At 41.7% G+C, this 20,141-nt stretch overlaps 1 protein-coding gene across 2 annotated transcripts in view; it reads right to left on the minus strand.

Annotated features, from left to right (window-relative positions):
- Positions 1–20,141, minus strand: part of SYNJ2 (synaptojanin 2) — a 186,122-nt gene that overhangs the window by 39,653 nt on the left and 126,328 nt on the right. For both annotated transcript variants that reach the window (XM_089669736.1, XM_089669735.1), the window contains 2 exons: positions 16,279–16,363; positions 13,372–13,512 (listed from right to left, as the gene is read on the minus strand). In XM_089669736.1, the coding sequence (XP_089525862.1) occupies positions 13,372–13,512; positions 16,279–16,363 (226 nt within the window). The remainder of the gene's footprint in view (positions 1–13,371; positions 13,513–16,278; positions 16,364–20,141) is intronic.

Genomic DNA, 20,141 nt, shown 5'->3' on the forward strand with positions numbered 1-20,141 from the left:
ACACCGTAGGGCAGCCTTTACCAACCTTTTTACCACAAAAGAACCCTTGAGATAATTTTTGGGTCTACGAAAACCCTAGCAAATACAAATTTATTGCTGGTCAGTGGGAAAAATGCATCCTACATTGATGGCTAGTGAGAAGAATGCCCCCCTTACAGTGGTGGTCAGAATGCCATCCTTTCAGACAGCTAAAAAGATGAAAGGTGTCATCATGCAGCTGACTCTGCCAAGTGGTGTTTGCCCTGCAACTGTGCAGGTACCATCAAATGGGAGGTCAATCAGCCACAGCTCAAGAAACCTGTCTGAGCCTTACTCTTAGAACAGTAAGAATGTGGAACTGCCTTCCAAATTTAGTGGTGTCAGCAGGGAGTGTCGATAATTTAACCACTTGCCCTTCTGAGGATTTACCCCCCTTCCTGACCAGGACATTTTTGCATTAAGGCGCTGCATTACTTTAACTGACAGTTGCGCGGTCATGCAATGCTGCACCCAAATGACATTAACATCCTTTTTTTCCAACAAATTTAGCTTTCTGTTGGTGGTATTTGATTGCCTGTGCGGTTTTTATGTTTTTGTGCTAAAAGCAAAAAAAGACCGACAATTTTGAAAAAAAAAAAACAATCATTTGGACTTTTTGCTAATAAACATGTCCAGTAAAAAAATAAAAAAATAAAATTTCGTCATAAATTTAGGCCAAAATGTATTCTGCTACATGTCTTTGTTAAAAAAAATCTCTATAATTTAATTTGTTTACGTGAAAGTTATAGCGTTTACAAATGGCAGTATAGATAATGGGATTTTTTTCCCTACTAGTAATGGCAGCGATCAGCGACTTTTAGCGGGACTGCAGAGGACATTCTGACACTGGGGGGGAACTAACTTGGTGTCAGTGACACCAATACAGTGATCAGTGCTAAAAAAAAAGCACTGACACTGTACTGACACTGGGCAGGAAGGGGTTAATGTGAAGGGCGATCAAAGGGTTAACTGTTTGCTGGGAGTGTTTTACTAAGGGGCAGGGGGTGTGTTCTTCGCTGTAAGCATACTGATCGGGATGGCTATACTGTGTACAGCCATCCCGATCAGTGTGCTCAAGCTGACAGGGAGGAAGATTGTTTGTAAACAAAATAATCTTCCTCCCCGTCGGAGGTACTCGATAAGCACTGGGCGCCGGCGGGTAATCTAGAAAAGCAAAAAAAGACCGACAATTTTGAAAAAAAAAAAACAATCATTTGGACTTTTTGCTAATAAACATGTCCAGTAAAAAAATAAAAAAATAAAATTTCGTCATAAATTTAGGCCAAAATGTATTCTGCTACATGTCTTTGTTAAAAAAAATCTCTATAATTTAATTTGTTTACGTGAAAGTTATAGCGTTTACAAATGGCAGTATAGATAATGGGATTTTTTTCCCTACTAGTAATGGCAGCGATCAGCGACTTTTAGCGGGACTGCAGAGGACATTCTGACACTGGGGGGGAACTAACTTGGTGTCAGTGACACCAATACAGTGATCAGTGCTAAAAAAAAAGCACTGACACTGTACTGACACTGGGCAGGAAGGGGTTAATGTGAAGGGCGATCAAAGGGTTAACTGTTTGCTGGGAGTGTTTTACTAAGGGGCAGGGGGTGTGTTCTTCGCTGTAAGCATACTGATCGGGATGGCTATACTGTGTACAGCCATCCCGATCAGTGTGCTCAAGCTGACAGGGAGGAAGATTGTTTGTAAACAAAATAATCTTCCTCCCCGTCGGAGGTACTCGATAAGCACTGGGCGCCGGCGGGTAATTACCGTCCGGGGCCTGGTGAATGACATCTGTGGCTGCGAATGGCGGCGTGCCCCCTACCCGGAAATGTAGAATGACGTATATATATATATATATATATATATATATATACACACACGATTCTGCGCACAGGTGCCGCCCTGTAGCAGTATACCTGCTATAGGGTGGTCCTTAAGTGGTTAAAAAAACTCCTAGATGAGCATCTTAGCGAATGCAATATACATATGGGAAATGGTAGAGACATAAATACATACACATGGATACACCCACACCCTCTCAGGTTGAACTGGATGGACTGATGTCTTTATTCAACCTTATCAACTATGTAATTATGAACCCCTAGCAACTCCTGGAGGAACCCTAGGGTTCCACAGAAACCTGGTTGAGAATGCCTGCTGTAGGGGTGGGAGATGCTGAGTATTGTATGTGCACTAACATTTTACACATATCAGCATATTGATGAATGTTAGCTAGGAGTTCAGAATAAAGAAACTCTTTGCAGTCAAATGTACAATAAAATATATAAAACCAACCATGTTTTTGTAGCACCCTCCTAATTAGCTAGGGGGAACTAGAGTTCTGATTGTTAGAGAAGAGGCTGAGTAGCAGCCTGGGTGCAATAGTCAGGAGGACAAATTGTGGTCAGGGCTGAGAGGCTCTACAGGCCATCCCCTCTGGAATTTCTCCCAGCTCTAGAAGCAGTGGGTAGATCTGAGGAGTGTCTGGCTTGTACTCTTAAGGGATCCTGGCCAATCCCCAACAGGAGGCTTGGCAAGGGGCCAGGCCAACCTTTAAAAGTGATTGAGCCTGTTCAGCTGTGAGGGGAGAGTTCGGGTGGAAGACAAAGAGGAAGATGTAAGGCTGAAGGCAGGAGTCTGGGAGGATGCCCGGATGGAGAGAGGGGCTCACTCACAGGTGGTGGAGCGTGGAAGGACAAAAACTTGGGACTTCACTGGCCCCCTGAGAGAGGACCACCTGAAAATGTGCATTGCTTGGCTGTGCAGGGCTAAAAGGGGGGTTAGTGCTACATTTAGGTGATAGCTTCTTTATAGAGTCTATGAGGTATGTATTGACAGCCACACAACTTATATTATCAGAAGAAAATGACAGCACTCTCAACACTTTTCTCTTTTTATGATGACACTGCTTTTAAAAACATGAACCACAACTTCTTTTATGTTTATGTCTTCTATTTGTCCCTTCTATTTTAACCTTGCCTTACCACAAATTTCCTTACCATGCGCATACATCCCCTAGGATATTTTGTTTTACAACCCACATTTGACTCCATAATGTGATGGGTTATTCTAAAAGGTATTAGATACCATCACTACCTTACTTATGTTACATGTTGTACATCCTGTTTTAAATCCTATTTACTCAATGTTCCCTCCAAAGTTTAGTTTAATCTCTTAGATGTTATTCATTTCTGCCCACATTGCTTTGTCATATCACTTTGTAATATTTATTTTGTCAAATGCATTAACAATATTATTATCTTTGCCATGCTGGTTCTAAATGTCACATTTTTACACACCCATTTAGCTGCCCACTACTTGTCATACAGTATGTCACTGTGCCTCATAAATTAAAGGATACGTTAACTTAAAAAAATAAATAAATAAATGCACATCTTTTTGCTGGTAAAAAAAATGTGCATTTATTATTTTTCTTATTAGGAGCCTGAAGAACATTGCACCCGTGGTCAGAAGATGGCGGGTGTAATGCAGAGCTCCTGCAGACTGTCAGTGCAAGCAGTCTACTCGTAACTTGTATGGACAGGCAGTTACACAATGACAGGAATAATCAATGAACTGCCTAGAACACTCACAGTGCCCTGGTAGTTCAATCAGAACTACAAGCCGTCAGCTGCAAAAGCTGACGGTAGTTGTAGCACCCCCATTCACAGAACTCTGTGAATGAATGACACAGCCGGGTGGGCAGAGCCTCTCATGGCCCCTTCTTTTAAAACTGTGACTGCGTTTGCCTACTGTGAGCCCATATCTTGGGAATATGGACTGAGGCTTTGTGGCTAATTCACACCATCTGTATCTCAACCCTATGGGCCATTGCCCTTCATTGGAAGTTGTCTATGGTACCACTGGCCTCAGTTTTACGAAGAGTTGATGCGATGTTGCTCATGGAACGTATTCACTATATGTTACTGGATAGGATGCACTTATTTGACAAAAAATGGGATGTTTGGAAACTCATAGACATTTAGGGGTTTATTTACTAAAGCTGGAGAGTCCAAAATCAGACTCCCTTCTGCATAGAAACCAATCAGCTTCTAACCTCAGTTTGTTCAATGAAGCTTTGGCAATGAAACCTGGAAGCTGATTGGTTTCTGTGCAGAAGTGAGTCTGATTTTGCACTCTCCAGCTTTAGTAAATAAACCCCTTACTGTCTGACCAATGAATATCCATGATTTAATTGATAGTGTTTTCTGTTGGTTGCCTTATTGTTCTGCCTACCTTACTCATGTACTTAACTTTTATGTTCTACATGACTGTACCTTATTGGAATGAATATTACAGATGTGCCTTTTTTCCTGTTGCATGTTATACTTTATGTCGTTAAGCTGTTTTTGCAGCCTATTTCTTAATAGATAAAAACAGGTGTGACACCCCTTATGACTAAGTCCCGGATGTGACGTCGGACGCACAGGAGAGGAACCGGAAGTGGCACGTCGCCCATTTTGGAGACTGGAAACCACATGTCAAACACATTGGAAGCTGCTCGGAAACCCTGAGAGGTTTGAAGGGCATGGGAATATGCTTTTTATTCATTTTAACATTGTAAGCAGTTAAATAAAGTATACAATTTAACATTTTACAAAAGCGGAATTACACTATATATTTCATTCATATATCACTTGCATGAGCACTCTGGAGTCCTATGAAATGCTTCCTTAACCACTTCCAGACCGGACACTTTTACCCCCTTCCTGACCAGGGCAATTTTCAGCTTTCAGCGCTATCACACTTTGAATGACAATTGCGCAGTCATGCAACACTGTGCCCAAATTAATTTTTTACCATTTTTTTGAGACAGATAAAGCTTTATTTTGGTGGTATTTATTCACCACTGGGATATTTATTTTTTTTGCTATGTAAATGAAAAAGTCCAAAAATTTTGAACAAAAGTGTTTTTTTTATAAAATTTTGCAAATAAATAATATTTCATCATAAATCTTTGCCAAAATTTATTCTGTTATCTTTTTAGTAAAAAAAAAACACAAATTAGTTTATAACCAAAAATTATAATTTTTAAACTTTTTTTTTACATTTTTATTTTATTTTTTTATATTATTGTTATTTATTTATTTTTTTTTACATACTGTCACCCTAGAAGTACAGTGTCACCATGGTGACACTGTAGTACTTGGGGGTGATGAAGATTTTTTTTTTTTTTTTTTTACACTGATTGGTTTTACACCCATATAGGATGTAAAAGCAATCATTTCTCTTTCTCTCTGTGTGCATTCCTGCACTCATTGAGAAGTACTGAGTGAGCTGTGATTGGTCAGAGCTTGTCACATGGTACAAGGCTGTTGTGCATAGCCTTGTACCATGTGACCTCTGTGATCATTCACAGATTTCACACGTAGTAAGCAATGATGTCAGAAGTGACATCTTGCTTACTACTTTGCATGTGATCACTGATTGGCCAATCAATGATCACATGATCGGGACCTCGTACAGAGGTCCCGTCCGACGATCGGTGTTTCACTGTGTCCAGAGGAAACAGCGGGCACCGCATCGCGGTGCTGCGCGGTCCCATGGAGTGCGCACAAGCAGGGTGCGGGGAGGCCATTTATAAACGGCCATCCGACCCTGCACTGCCACCGTCCGGCCGTTTATATGCAACGGCTGGTCGGGAAGTGGTTAAGCCATGAGGACATTCAGGAGAATGTGGTGGATGATATCCTAGGAAGTACGCTTCAGGAGTGGAGGAAAGGAATGGAAGTGAATGGATTCCTACTATACTAAAAAAGGCTTTTTTTTATTTATTTTTTGGTAAGGGTATATATGCCTTGCACTATAGAAGTGTACACTGTTGTGGTCACTTGGATTGCTGTACTCACAGAGTGACACACTATCACTTATCTTGCACAGTGTTCACTATTTTTGCACTATATGAATTTTGCACTTATTTTGAGTTGCATTTATGTATACGGGAAAGAGTATGATTTTTTTGATTTATTTATTTATTAAGGTAATGCGCTATCTGAGTTTTCCTTTTTTTTTTTGAGGTACTCTCTGTCCTTTTAAGAGCCAGTGGAGGGGCTCAGCACCAAAGGATTCGATAAGTTGGATTGTGGACACTTAATTTTGTTGAAGTGACTTTACTTACACGATTTTTTGATTTGAGTGACTTTTTGGGATTGGATATAATGTTTGGAATTTTTTACACTTTGAAATATTTGGGTTTATTATAAGGGTTTATGGTGTGTAGGGTTATTTATTTACATATTAAATTTTTTGTGTGTTGATTTGCACTTTCAAGGGTGAACGTTTTTTCTATTATGTGAAAGGATATTAAGGTTAGTTTAGTGTTAGTTGATACCGTATTCATAGTCTTAGCAGTTGAACTTAAGCCTTAATGAAAACTATAAATGTATGTCCTAGGTGTTCGAAGTATAGGGAATAGTATTGGTGTCAGCTAATGAGCTGCAATAAAACAAAAGAGGCAGATATCACCAATATGTATAGAAAAACAACAATCAAAAGTAATAATTAAGAAGTAAATTAAGAATACACAAAAAAAGAAATTTCACAAATCTTACAAGCCCTACTTTCTATTGGTTCAAATATATAATTCAGCAGCTGCAAATCTGCTGAGAGACTGCAGCAGAGAAGAGCCACATGTAGGAGATCAGTGAAGTGGTCATCAAAGTACAGCTGGCTTTCAGATCCCTGGCTGATCCTTAAAAAATGGTATTGTGTTTGCTATTGAATGACTCATCTTCTATTAATTTTTAACAGAAATACAACTAAATCCTAAGTAATACTAAGCAAGGAAACAGAATTCAGGACAATGTTTGAAGCTGAACTCTAGTAAAAGTAAAAATTCTCCCTTGCAACAGGGCCGCTTGGTTTTCTTTAGGGGGCTGTCTAGGCTTCTCTGCACTGATAGGCTGGTTCCAGCAGCCTCTCTCACCTGCGCTACCACTGGCTAAGCTACTCTGACATCATCAAGACTTATGCCAAACCCATAGCCCTGCATTGGACATGACAACACTGTGTTACAGTACAATCCACCTCCTGAGCATGGGGAAGCGCTGTCTGCCAGGGGAGTGAAGAGTAAGTAAAATTGATTTTCCATCCTCTAGACCAGTGGTCTCCAAACTGAAGCTCGGGGGCCGGATGTGGCCCTTTGCTTGCCTTTTCTGGCCCTTGGAGCACTAGTCCACCAACAGACACCAATGATAGGGCACCATTCCTCCTACTGACACCATAAATGGGGCACTATTCATCTCATTGATATCAACAATGGGATATTATTCCTCCCATTAAAACCAATGATGGGGCACTGTATCAGGACATTTTCTCCTTCCACTGGCCACAGTCTGGCCCTCCCAAAGCCTAAAGGTGAGTAAACTAGCCCCTTGCTTGGCAAGTTTGGAGACCCCTGCTCTAGACAGAAATGAGCAGTCAGGTTCTGTTCACACTAGTGAGATTTCAGATGCCACACAGAATCGCATGACAATGGAAATCACCTTGTTTTCAATGGTGCGCATTCACATTAATGTAACTCAGCATAATGTGATTTTGGAAAAGGTTCCTGAACTACTTTGGTATGCTTTCAGCATGATTTTGGCCCCATAGAATATGCAAAGTACTTCAAAGTAGCATTCAAGTTGCATCCAAGTTGCATTACATAATCGTGCTGAAATGGAAGCAAGATTGGATCCCAGCAGTGTGAACCTAGTCTTATGAGAGAATTTTTATTTTTTATGGAGTTGGGTTTTAAGATTGCAAAATTTGTGAAATACTATAACACAAAACTGATAAAAGGAGAGCTGAACACACCAGAAATTCAAAACACTAACCTCCAGTTTTTGAAACTCGTGGAAGAAAGGATAACCTACCTTACTTATAGAGCAAGGAAACACTCCTGTGCTATGTATTCTCATTTCTTACCAACAATCATGTACAAAGATTAGTCCATAAAAGTGGACATGGCCAGTCAACTTTGTGATCTGTATCATGATGTACTATTGATATTTTACAAAATATATTACCCAGAAACACCTTTTACAGACTCCTACCAAATATGAGTGTGCGAATGGCAAGAGCCAGATTTTTTTTACTACGACTGATGCATTATAATCTAGTATTAGAACACAATGGGGTTCATTTACTAAAATTGAAGAGTGCAAAATCTGGGGCAGCAGTGCATGGTAGCCAATCTGCTTCTAACTTCAGCTTGTTTATTTAACAACTTCGTGCCTAAGGGTAAAAAATTTTTTAATGCCTAAGCACAATTTTGCAACTTTGACATGTGTTAACGAAACCATACATACAGTATCATCACAACTACTTTGTGCAACCAGGTGGATTATACCTTTTTTTTTTCAGGACAAATTGGGCTTTCATTTGGTGGTAAATGTTAATGGATATCTCCTGTTGTTTTTTTTTTATTACCAAAGGAAAACTGGCCTAAAATAGTAAAAAAAACAAACAAACTTTTTTTTAATTTAGCTGTATATTTCTTGGTACTACCATAACCTATCACCAAAGAACAACCCAGAATAATTTCTCCTGCTCCTGATGATCGCAACGATACCACATCTGTGTATGCTAGTTGTTGTTTGTATCCGTAGTACAGCCCAGACACCATATTGCGCAATTTGCTTTTTTTTTTATTCTGCCACTGACACTAATTAAAAAAAAAAACAAAAACCTGACCCTGACCCTTGACCAAAACACTAACCCTGGCACAGACCTAGATCAAACCCTGATCTGGGTATTTTCTTTATTTTTTTATTATTATTTTTATTTAGTCATTTATGTATTTATTTGTTTATTTTATTTATTTTTTTTACTCACACTTGAGTTTTTTTTCCTGTTTGAAAGGACAGAAAGATAGGACAGATCCCCTCGAGAGTTCTCCCTCTACAAATTCGCGTTCCACACCTACACCTCCTCCCTCCATGCCGCCAAACAAGCCTACTTCAAAACCCTCATCAACACCCTCTCCACCTGTCCTCGCCGGCTCTTCTCCACCTTCAACTCCCTACTCTCTCCCCCCCCTCCTCCACCCAGTACCTCACTCACCGCCCACGAGATTGCCAATCACTTCCAAAATAAGATCGACGCAATCCGTAAGGACATCACCAATGCTCTACCTCCCCACCTAGCCTCCTCCCACTATAACCCCATCAACTCTCCTCTCCCCTGACCTCGCAACTGCCCTGCCCCCCACCACACCTAACATCCCGCACACTACAACCTCCCCAACACTCCGATCCTTCAGCCTTGCTACCACTGAGGAGGTCACTAAGGTCTTCTCAGGAGCCCGCCTCACCACTTGCCCCCTTGACCCTGTCCCCACACAACTCCTCCGGTCACCCTCCTCCTCCATCCTACGCTCCCTCACCCACATCTTCAATCTCTCCCTTTCTACTGGCGCATTCCCCTCCCCCCTAAAGCATGCGCACATTACCCCCATACTCAAAAAACCCTCCCTGGACCCCACCAACCTGAACAACCTTAGACCCATCTCCCTGCTGCCATTTACATCCAAGCTCCTTGAGCGCTTAGTCTACAGTCGCCTAAGCTCCCACCTCACTGACAACAACCTCCTCAATCCACTACAGTCTGTCTTCCGTCCCCTACCTACACTCCACCGAAACCGCCCTACTCAAAATCACTAACCGCCAAAGCTAATGGCCACTACTCAGTCCTCCTACTCCTCGACCTTTCCGCTGCCTTCGACACAGTTGACCACCCCTCCTCCTTAATAAACTGCACTCCCTTGGCATCAGAGACTCCGCTTTCTCCTGGCTCTCCTCCTATCTATCCCAACGCTCCTTCAGCGTTACCTATAACGCTACCACCTCCCCCTCTCTGTTGGGGTCCCCCAAGGCTCTGTCCTCGGGCCCCTTCTGTTCTCCATCTACACCTCCTCCCTCGGCAAACTGATATACTCCCACAGCTTCAACTATCACCTCTACGCCAATGACACGCAAATTTACCTCTCCACCCCTCACCTCACCCCTTCAGTCTCCGCCCGTATCGCCCACCTACTGAACAACATATCAGACTGGATGTTGCTTCATTTCCTCAAATTGAACCTTTCCAAAACCGAGCTTGTAATTTCCCCCCAGCCTGCGCCCCCCCCATCCTCTCCATCACGACCAACAACGCCACCATCAATCCCACCCCGCAAGCCAAAGTCCTAGGTGTCACTCTAGGCTCAAACCTGTCCTTCCAATCCTGTCATGTCCAATCGCTGGCAAACTCATGCCGGCTCCACCTCCGCAAGATCTCCAAACTACATACGTTCCTAACCCCAGACACTACTAAACAACTCATTCACTCCCTCATTATCTCACGTCTGGACTACTGCAACTCACTTCTCACCGGCCTACCCCAACATAGGCTATCCCCGCTTCAGTCTATCCTGAACTCAGCGGCCAGACTCATCCACCTTACCAACTGCTCCGCTTCTGCCACCCCCTCTGTCATTCCCTCCACTGGCTTCCGATTGCCCTACGGATTAAATTCAAAATACGAACACTGACATACAAAGCCATCCATAACGCTGCCCCAAACTACCTCACCGACCTGATACCCAAATACTGTACCACCCAACCCGTACTCTTCGCTCCTCACAAGACCTCCTACTTTCTAGCTCCCTGGTCTCCTCCTCCCACGCCCGACTGCAGGACTTCTCCAGTACTTCCCCCATCCTCTGGAACTCACTATCCCAATCCATCAGACTGTCACATACCCTCCTCACCTTTAGGCGCACCCTGAAAACCCATCTCTTCAGGGAAGCCTACCCCACCCTCACCTAACAGCCGATCTCCTCCACTCCTCCTACCACTCCATCCCCCACAGCCACTTCCTCCTGTACCACTATCCCCTCCCTCCTAGATTGTAAGCTCGAAAGAGCAGGGCCCTCAAACCCCTCGTGTATTGTTTTGTTACTGTATTGTCTCATGTTCTGTCCCCCACTATAATGTACAGCGCTGCGCAAACCTTCTGGCACTATATAAATACTGTATAATAATAATAATAATAATGTATCTCTCTCCTCCATTCAGAAAGAGAAAACAAAGGTGTGGGCTTCACAGTGACTGATCACTGTGATAGCCAATTAGAGGCTATCACAGCGATCAGGTGACCCGGAATCGGGAGTTCTCGGTCCCAATCGTTAGAACGGGACCCGGGGATCTCAGTGACACCCTGGTCTTTCTGCTGGGAGCGCGCCGTGAAGCACGCTCCTAGCAGGAAGACAGGTATGCAAATTAGCATCGCCACAGAAAAAAGCCCAGTTCCGTGAGGCCACTAATTTGCGTGCAGTCAACGTCAAGGGGTTACGCTTTGACAAAAAACCTGGAAGCTGATTGGTTCCAATGCAGAGCTGCACCAGATTTTGCACTCCCCAGTTTTAGTAAATGAACAGCGACCATCATTCCTTTGGCCGTCTGCTATAGAAAAGTACAGTAAGCCAGACTGTGCTTTTTGCTTAAATCATCCAATCACATGGAGGAGCAGCTTCATATTTTTCATTCTGCAGCACATGATTGGGGGTTTCTGGTCCCAGTTTAGTAGAAAACACCCTATACACAATGTAATATACAGTGAGGAACAGAGGTATTTGAACACCCTGCGATTTTGCAAGTTCTCCCACTTAGAAATCATGTAGGTGCATTCCCACTCTGAGAGACAGAATTTAAAAAAAAAATTTCAGGAAATCACATTGTATGATTTTTAAAGAATTTATTTGTCTTGCACTGCTGAACATAAGTATTTGAACACCAGAGAAAATCAGTGTTAATATTTGGTACAGAAGCCTTTGTTTGCAATTACAGAGGTCAAACGTTTCCTGTAGTTCTTGACCAGGTTTGCACACACTGCAACAGGGATTTTGGCCCACTCCTCCACACAGATCTCCTCTAGATCTGTCAGGTTTCGGGGCTGTCGCTGAGCAACACAGAGTTTCAGCTCCCTCCAAAGATGTTCTATTGGATTTAGGTCTGGAGACTGGCTAGGCCACTCCAGAACCTTGATATGCTTCTTACGGAGCCACTACTTGGTTATCCTGGCTGTGTGCTTCCAGTCGTTGTCATGTTGGAAGACAAAGCCACGACCCACCTTCAATGCTCTGACTGAGGGAAGGAGGTTGTTGCTCAAAATCTCACAATAAATGGCCCCATTCATACTCTCCTTAATACAGTGCAGTCGTCCTGTCCCCTTCGCAGAAAAGCACCCCCAAAGCATGATGTTACCACCCCCATGCTTCACAGTAGGGATGGTGTTCTTGGGATGCAACTCATCCTTCTTTTTCCTCCAAACACGAGTGAAGTTTAGACCAAAAAGTTCTACTTTGGTCTTATCTGACCACATGGCTTTCTCCCATGCCTCCTCTGGATCATCTGGATCAAGTTTGGTCATTGGCAAACTTCAGACGGGCCTGGACATGTGATGACTTGAGCAGGGGAACCTTCCGTGCAATGCATGATTTGAAACCATGAACGCGTAGTGTTCTACCGACAGTGACCTTTGAAACTGTGGTCCCAGCTTCATGTCATTGACCAGCTCCTCCCTTGTAGTTCTGGGTTGATTCTTCACCTTTCTTATCATCAGTGATACCCCATGAGGTGAGATCTTGCATGGAGCCCCAGTCCGAGGGAGACTGACAGTCATCTTTAGCCTCTTCCATTTTCTAACAATTGCTCCAGCAGTTGATCTATTTTCACCAAGCTTCTTGGCAATTGCCCCGTAGCCCTTTCCAGCCTTGTGGAGGTCCACAATTTTGTCTTTGGTGTCTTTTGACAGCTCTTTGGTCTTGCCCATGGTAGTAGTTGGCGTCTGACTGACTGTGGGGTGGACAGGTGTCTTTAAAGAGCTCAGACAGGTGCTACTAAGTTAGATTAATGAGTGGAGTAGAGGTGGACTTTTTAAAGGCACAGTAACAGGTCTTTGAGAGCCAGAATTCTTGCTGTTTCTTAGGTGTTCAAACACTTATGTTCAGCAGTGCAAGACAAATAAATTCTTTAAAAATCATACAATGTGATTTCCTGAATTTTTTTTTTAATTCTGTCTCTCAGAGTGGAAATGCACCTACAATGTGAATTTCAGACCCCTCCATGATTTCTAAGTGGAAGAACTTGCAAAATCGCAGGGTGTTCAAATACTTCTGTTCCTCACTGGATGTTACATTGCCTAGAAAGTGTGCACAATGTACATATTTATTTGTATTGCTTTCTTTATCAAAAACAGATACTTATTTTACTATTGCAAACAGAGGATGAAGCAGTGAATGCAGAAATATAAATATTATACGTTTTACAAGAAGCTAACAAAAACTGAAAAGATGAGTGACAATGGTCTTAGGATGGACATACCTGATAAATGGCATATGATATGGCCTTACAAATATAAAGAGGCAGACTCCAACAAGCTGTCCAAAGGTCAACAGTATGTATCGATTTGTTCGGGATATAGCTTTCTGGATTTGTTCAGCCCACATTTTTCTGTTTGTTGTACTGAAAAAAATAATTTGTGTGTTTAATTTTTGGGCAAAAACCCCCCAACTTTTTCCTCTACCTTCTGATTTTTAAAATTGTTAGTAAGATAAAGCACCCGAAAATGAATAAGTCATATCTTTAAAGTATAACTCCACTTTTACAAAATTATAGTTTGGCGCTACCAAATGGTGCTATAAAACACCTTCCTCCCACACGTGTACAACACTTACATACTATATGTGCTTCCTCCTCAAAAAAATCCAAAAAATATGATTCCAATGATGTGATATACAAATTCCAACAAAATTATGATGTACTACAATACACTTCCCTTCATAGAAACGTGCTCCTGTGTATATTTATATGCCAATAATAATTTGTGACATCCTCCCAATGCAGTAATAAAAAATAAAAAAAAGTACTCTGACATGGCAGACTGTGTACTACGTACTACAGGACACCTTCCCCTACTGAAACACCAAATGTGCTCCTGTACAAAATCTATACAACAACAAATATTTGTGACATCCATAATATACAATTCCCCCCACAAAGTGCTTCAGTGCAGTCCACTTAAAGTGCTCTTGATTTCAATGCAGTGCTACGTTCCTTTGTGTGACACTCGTGCTCTCCATCCCCATTGGGTCCGCACTCACCAAAAATGTAAGACTCCCTTTTTACAGGCGAGTCATATGCGCTTGGTATAGCTTCCGCCTTCAATATCTCCACACCTCCCCTTATTTGGACCTCTTGTATCCTCTAATCTCCTTCTCCTCCATTCCACCAATGATTGACCAAGAGAACCAAAAAGCAGAGCTCCAATAGTGTAATACGCATCACCAGGATTCACGTCACATCCAGTCGTCACTCTGACATCACCTACTATTTCCGTATAGTCACACCCTGACGTTTCGTCCTTCTGATTTCATCTGAGGGACACCCTCAGACTTTAAAAGGGCTAAACCATTAAAGCTGAACTCCAGGAATTTAGCCACTTTGTAAAATGTGATGGCTTACTATGAGCTAAATCCAACAAGGTGCATTTCACCTCATGGATTTATCACTTTTATTTACAACTGACAGTTTTATGGAGTGCCGGGAGTACAGCTATTGCTACCCTCCCAGGATAAACACTGTCTTCACAGACAGCAGCATCTCTGCCTGTCCATACCTCCTTCTGTTCATTCACAGAAGGCTTTGTATTCCATGAATGGGTTCACATAATACAAAGCACACTGTGATTGGGCAGGGGGTGGGAAGGGCACAGCAGCTGCATGGTCAGGCATCATAGTGCTGGAAGTATAGCAATAGCTGTATTCCCGATGCTCAGCAAAAATGTCAAATGTAAATTAAAGAAATACGTCCACCAGATGGTATGCACCTCATTGGACTTAACCTCTAGTGATCCAGCACATTTTACAAAGTACCTGAATTCCTGGAGTTCAGCTTTATTACAAATACTTTCCAGATATCCCAAAATATGATATCATAGATTCTATATCTGTAGTTAATACACAGAAACTTTACTTATTGAACATACAGTTTTATCATGAAACATACCCTACATAACATGCCAAAACATTTACTACACAAATATCTGATTGCTAAATGCCAAAGAACAGCAGTAAATCATACATAGGGGTGTTTATCACTGATTCCACCCAACATTTGCCAAAATTGGTGAACATTCATTCACTCTGCGTTTTCAGTCAGATTAGTGAAAATTTGCCCAAGATCCACATCTAGCGATATTTGCTCAATAGTAAAGGGTCTTTACTGTAACATTCACGCTATTTAAGAAAAGGCTAAATGCTACCTTCCCTACAAATCTGTCTGATGTTTCTTTAACCTATTTTTTTCTAAATTCTTCAAAAAAAATTTAAAATATGCATTCTTCCCAAGAACAAACACAACTGGGCATCAGAAATAAGGGCTGGTATGCCCAAAGCAAAAAAGTAGCAAGCATGCAGCCTTCCTGCAATAATATTTTTATCATAAAAATACTTTAAGTGAGTCTACACTTAGAGGCACTCTTTCTGTTCCATACAGTTTTTTATATGCCGGAGCCAGCTTCTGCTCCAAGGACAAGCTTGCCCTTAGTGGATGGACTCTAAAAGACTTTATATTTTAAACATCATATTTTAATCCTAATAAAAACTTTAAAGGGAATCTACACTTTGAGGTGCTGTTCCTTACAGTTAATGATACCAGCCCACTTGTCCTTCCTTCTTCAGTGGGGACTTTGAGAACGGTTCTACCAAAGCATTGAAGCCCAGTGATGATGGGCAATGAGCTCTTTGGCACCCCAGAGCCCAGGACAGTTTTATGTGCCTTAGCAGTTCTGAGAATAAAGTTCCCTGTGGCATCATTTTTGATATTTGCGCTTAGTCCATTAAAAAGGACTCAGGTCCAAAATTTAGGTATTTTAGATTGGTTAACTACTATTGATATTTATTATTATTTATCTCAGGTACTTATATAGCGCCGTCAATTTATGCAGCGCTTTACATATATAAATATTGTACATTCACATCAGTCCCTAACCCTCAAGGGGTGTACAATCTAAGGTCCCTAACTTACATTCATACATACACATACTGGGGCCAATTTAGACAGGATCCAATTATCCTACCAGCATGTCTTTGGAGTGTAGAAGAAAATCCATGCAACACAGGGTGAACACGCAAACTCTAGGCAGGTGGTGCCATGGTTGGGATTCAAACCAGTGACCCTATTACTGCCAGGCGGAAGTGCTAACCATTGAGCCACTGAGATATGACTGACCTGGCACTAACAATGTTTCCTGCATTCAGTTCAACCATTTCTTCAAATCCCACTGCAAAGATGTCTGGAGGGTTTTTTTCATCATCTACAAATGGGGGAAAACACACATATACAATTGATTGCTTAATAGAATGAATTTCAAATACCAGCCTAAACAGACAGCAGTCATCGACAACAGAAGCATACAAATAACATGAAAAGTCTAAAAATGTTAATGTTCAAAGTTGCAATTCCTTTTGGGCATAAAAGACATTTCTGCTGTTTTATATATCTTTTTTCATATCATGTCTGCAAAGGCAACATTTCAAGGGCACTCTTCCCCCAAAGAACTACATTGTGTAATATCTGTTTTGTACTGAACAGCAGCTGGAAAGGGACAACTGGTTTATCTGGTATTGTGCCATCTCACGCTGGTGGGTTTGGCTGAGCTCCAGGATTATGTCCAGAGAAGTGATTGCTATTCATCCTTTTTAGATAAAGAATGCAGACACCTGAGAGATTTTTTTTTTTTAGCTCTCCCCATATTGAAGGACTTTTTCTTAAAAGATCTTTAACCACTTCAAGTCCGGACACTTTCAACCCCTTCCTGCCCAGGCCCATTTTCAGTGCTATCACACTTTGAATGACAATTGCGCAGTCATGCAACACTGTAACCATATGCATTTTTTAGCATTTTTTTAAGACAGATAAAACTTTATTTTGGTGGTATTTATTCACCACTGGGATTTTTATTTTTTTGCTATATAAATGAAAAAGTCCAAACATTTTGAAAAAGTAGTGTTTTTCTTATACAATTTTGCAAATAAATAATCTTTCTTCATAAATTTTGGCCAAAATGTATTCAGCTATCTTTTTAGTAAAAAAAATTAGTTTATAACCAAAAATTATAATTTTTCTTAATTTATTTTTTACATTTTTATTTTTTTTCTTAATTATTTGTGGTTTTTTTTTTTTTTTTTTACATACGGTCATCCTAGCAGTACAGTGTCACCATAGTGACACTGTACTACTTGTGGGGGGTGATGAAGATTTTCTTTTTTTACACGGTTTGGTTTTACACCCATAAAGGCTGTGATCGCAATCGTTTCTATTTCTCTCTGGCTGAATTCTTGCAGCCATTGAGAAATACTGTGAGAGCTGTGATTGGTCACAACTTGTCACATGGTACAAGGCTGTTGTGAATAGCCTTGCACCACGTGACCTCTGTGATCATTCACAGATTTCACAAGTAGTAAGCAATGATGTCAGGAAGTGACATCTTGTTTACTACTGCTTATGTAATCACTGATTGGCCAATCAGTGATCACATGAATCGGGACCTCACACCAAGGTCCCATACAGCGATCGGTGGAGGACACAGCGGGCACAGGATCGCGGTGATGCGCACTTCCAGGAAGCACGCACAGGCAGTGAATATGGCTGACGTTTAGAAACATCAACCTGCTTCAGCAGTGCTCCCGTCCGGCCGTTTATAGACATGGGCTGTATGGGAAGTGGTTAAAAATCAATTAGATGCACTTAAATGTAGCAAACAAAAAAAAAAGTTTTCCCCTGAAAGACAAAGGCACATTATGTGAAACTTAAAACGAAGCCCTCCAGCGGCACGCTGTCCCTGCTGACAGAGCTTCCATTTTCACTTGATCCTTCTTCCGGGTTCGCGGGCTCCAGTGGCTTGAGTAGCTGAGCCGCGATGAAATCACTTTTTAAGGCACACAGCTCTAAAGGAACGGCATGGGTATGCCGTTCCCTCAGAGCGCATGCGCCGGTGCCCTACACAGGTAAGTATCTCCTAAACGTGCTTTATTATAAGCTTACCTGTGGGCACAAGTAAATAAAAAGACTTTACTACCACTTTAAAGAGACTTTTAAATTTGTTTTTTAAAATACAAAAAAAGACCACTTATTCTTATTTTGCTGTCACCTCTTTGTGGAATCTTCCCTTTCTTGCAAAGAAAAAAAAACATTTTTTCATCAGACAAACCTACCATTGTGTGGGAAACCTGTGCTCTCTGCCCTATGCTGTGGTTCCACCCACCAACCAGGACGCCACTGCTATCCCATGGTGCAGTACAGGCTGGCAAGTGGGAACACATTATTCTTAGGGGGGTTCAGATATACAGGGGAAATCTACCAATGGGAACTCTTGCGACAATTATCTAATTCTTCCGTTTGTGTCTACAGGACATGAAGTGAAGGCACAGTAATTCTTCCCAATGGGACACAGCTGGGGGAAAAAAAACTGACAGGGGTTAGAGCCATCCCTACTCTATCCAAAACTAAAAAAAAAGTTTTTTAGCTTTAGATATACTGTAATGCACCAAAAAGGCCAATCTAAGTTTATTCTTCATTAAAACCGTATAGATGGCAGATATATTAGGTGTAATAATAACATTTTAAGCGGAACTTCACCCAGGGGAAGTTCCGCTTGTTTGCATCCCCCCCCTCCAATGCCACATTTGGCACTTTTTTGGGGGGAGCAGGTACCTGGTTTTGACAGGTACCCGCTTGCATTTCCAGTTAGATCATCGCAGCGACATTCGGCCCCTCCTCCTTCTCCCCGCAGCCTTCTGGGCCACATCACAGGTCCCAGAAGACTGCAGGACTGTTCACAAAGCGCAGGGTGGCTCATGCATGTGCAGTAGGAAACTGGCTGTGAAGCCAGAAGGTTTTCCTTACCCAAGATGCCGATGCCTGCACTCGAAGCTGACTGAAGAATTGGCTCAAGTGAGGACATCGCTGGATCCCTGGACTTGCAAGTGTCCTTATATTAAAAGTCAGCAGCTAGCTGCCGACATTTAATTTTTTGGGGAAGACTGGAGCTCCTATTTAACCTCTTGCCCTCCAGAGGATTTACCCCCCTTCCTGACCAGGCCATTTTTTGCAACACGGCGCTGCGTTACTTTAACTGACAATTGCGCAGTCACGCAATGCAGTACATAAATGAAATGTATGTCCTTTTCCCCCACAAATAGAGCTTTCTTTTGGTGGTATTTGATCACCTGTGCGGTTTTTATTTTTTGCGCTATAAACAAAAAAAAACTGACAATTTTGAAAAAAAAAAACAATATTTTTGACTTTTTGCCATAAAACATATCCAGTAAAAAAATTTTTAAAAAATCAAAATTTCCTCATAAATTTATGCCAAAATGTATTCTGCCACAATGTCTTTGCTACAAAAAACCCAATACATGCAAATTAATTGGTTTCTGTGAAAGTTATAGCGTCTACAAATGGCAGTATATATACTGGAATTTTTATTTTAAATGTTTTTTTACACTAGTAATGACAGTGATCAGCGACTTATAGGCATTCTGACACTGGGTGGGAACTGACTAACTGCCACTGACATCCCCAGTGACACCAATACAGTGATCAGTACTAATAAAAAAACACCAACACTGTACAAATGACACTGGGCAGGAAAAGGGTTAAGATGCAGGGTTTTACATAATGTGCTGTGTATGTTTTACTAGGGAGACATACTGCTGTGTATTTCTCTGCTGTGCAGAGAAACACACAGCAGCATGTCCTTGCAGGCAGGAGAGAGACCTATGTTGTTTACACACAGGTCTCTTCCCTGTCAGCTTTGCACAGCGATCGCCAGGTGCCAGGGGGAAATCTCAAGCTAGGACCCGGTGATCAACATGGCTAGCCACCAATGACGGTGGTGGTAGGGCAGCACGTGTGCGTGAGCGGGCGCCCCCTACCTAAAAATGCAAATCATATATATATATATATATATATATATATATATATATATATACACATACATACATACACACACACACATATTTATATATATATACACATATATACATACATACACACAAATGATATTGCGCAGCCCTGCCGCCCTGGAGCAG

The sequence above is a fragment of the Staurois parvus genome, unplaced genomic scaffold (assembly GCF_062004578.1).
Source record: "Staurois parvus isolate SC_StPar_1 unplaced genomic scaffold, SC_StPar_1.0 ptg000081l, whole genome shotgun sequence".
NCBI lineage: Eukaryota > Metazoa > Chordata > Amphibia > Anura > Ranidae > Staurois > Staurois parvus.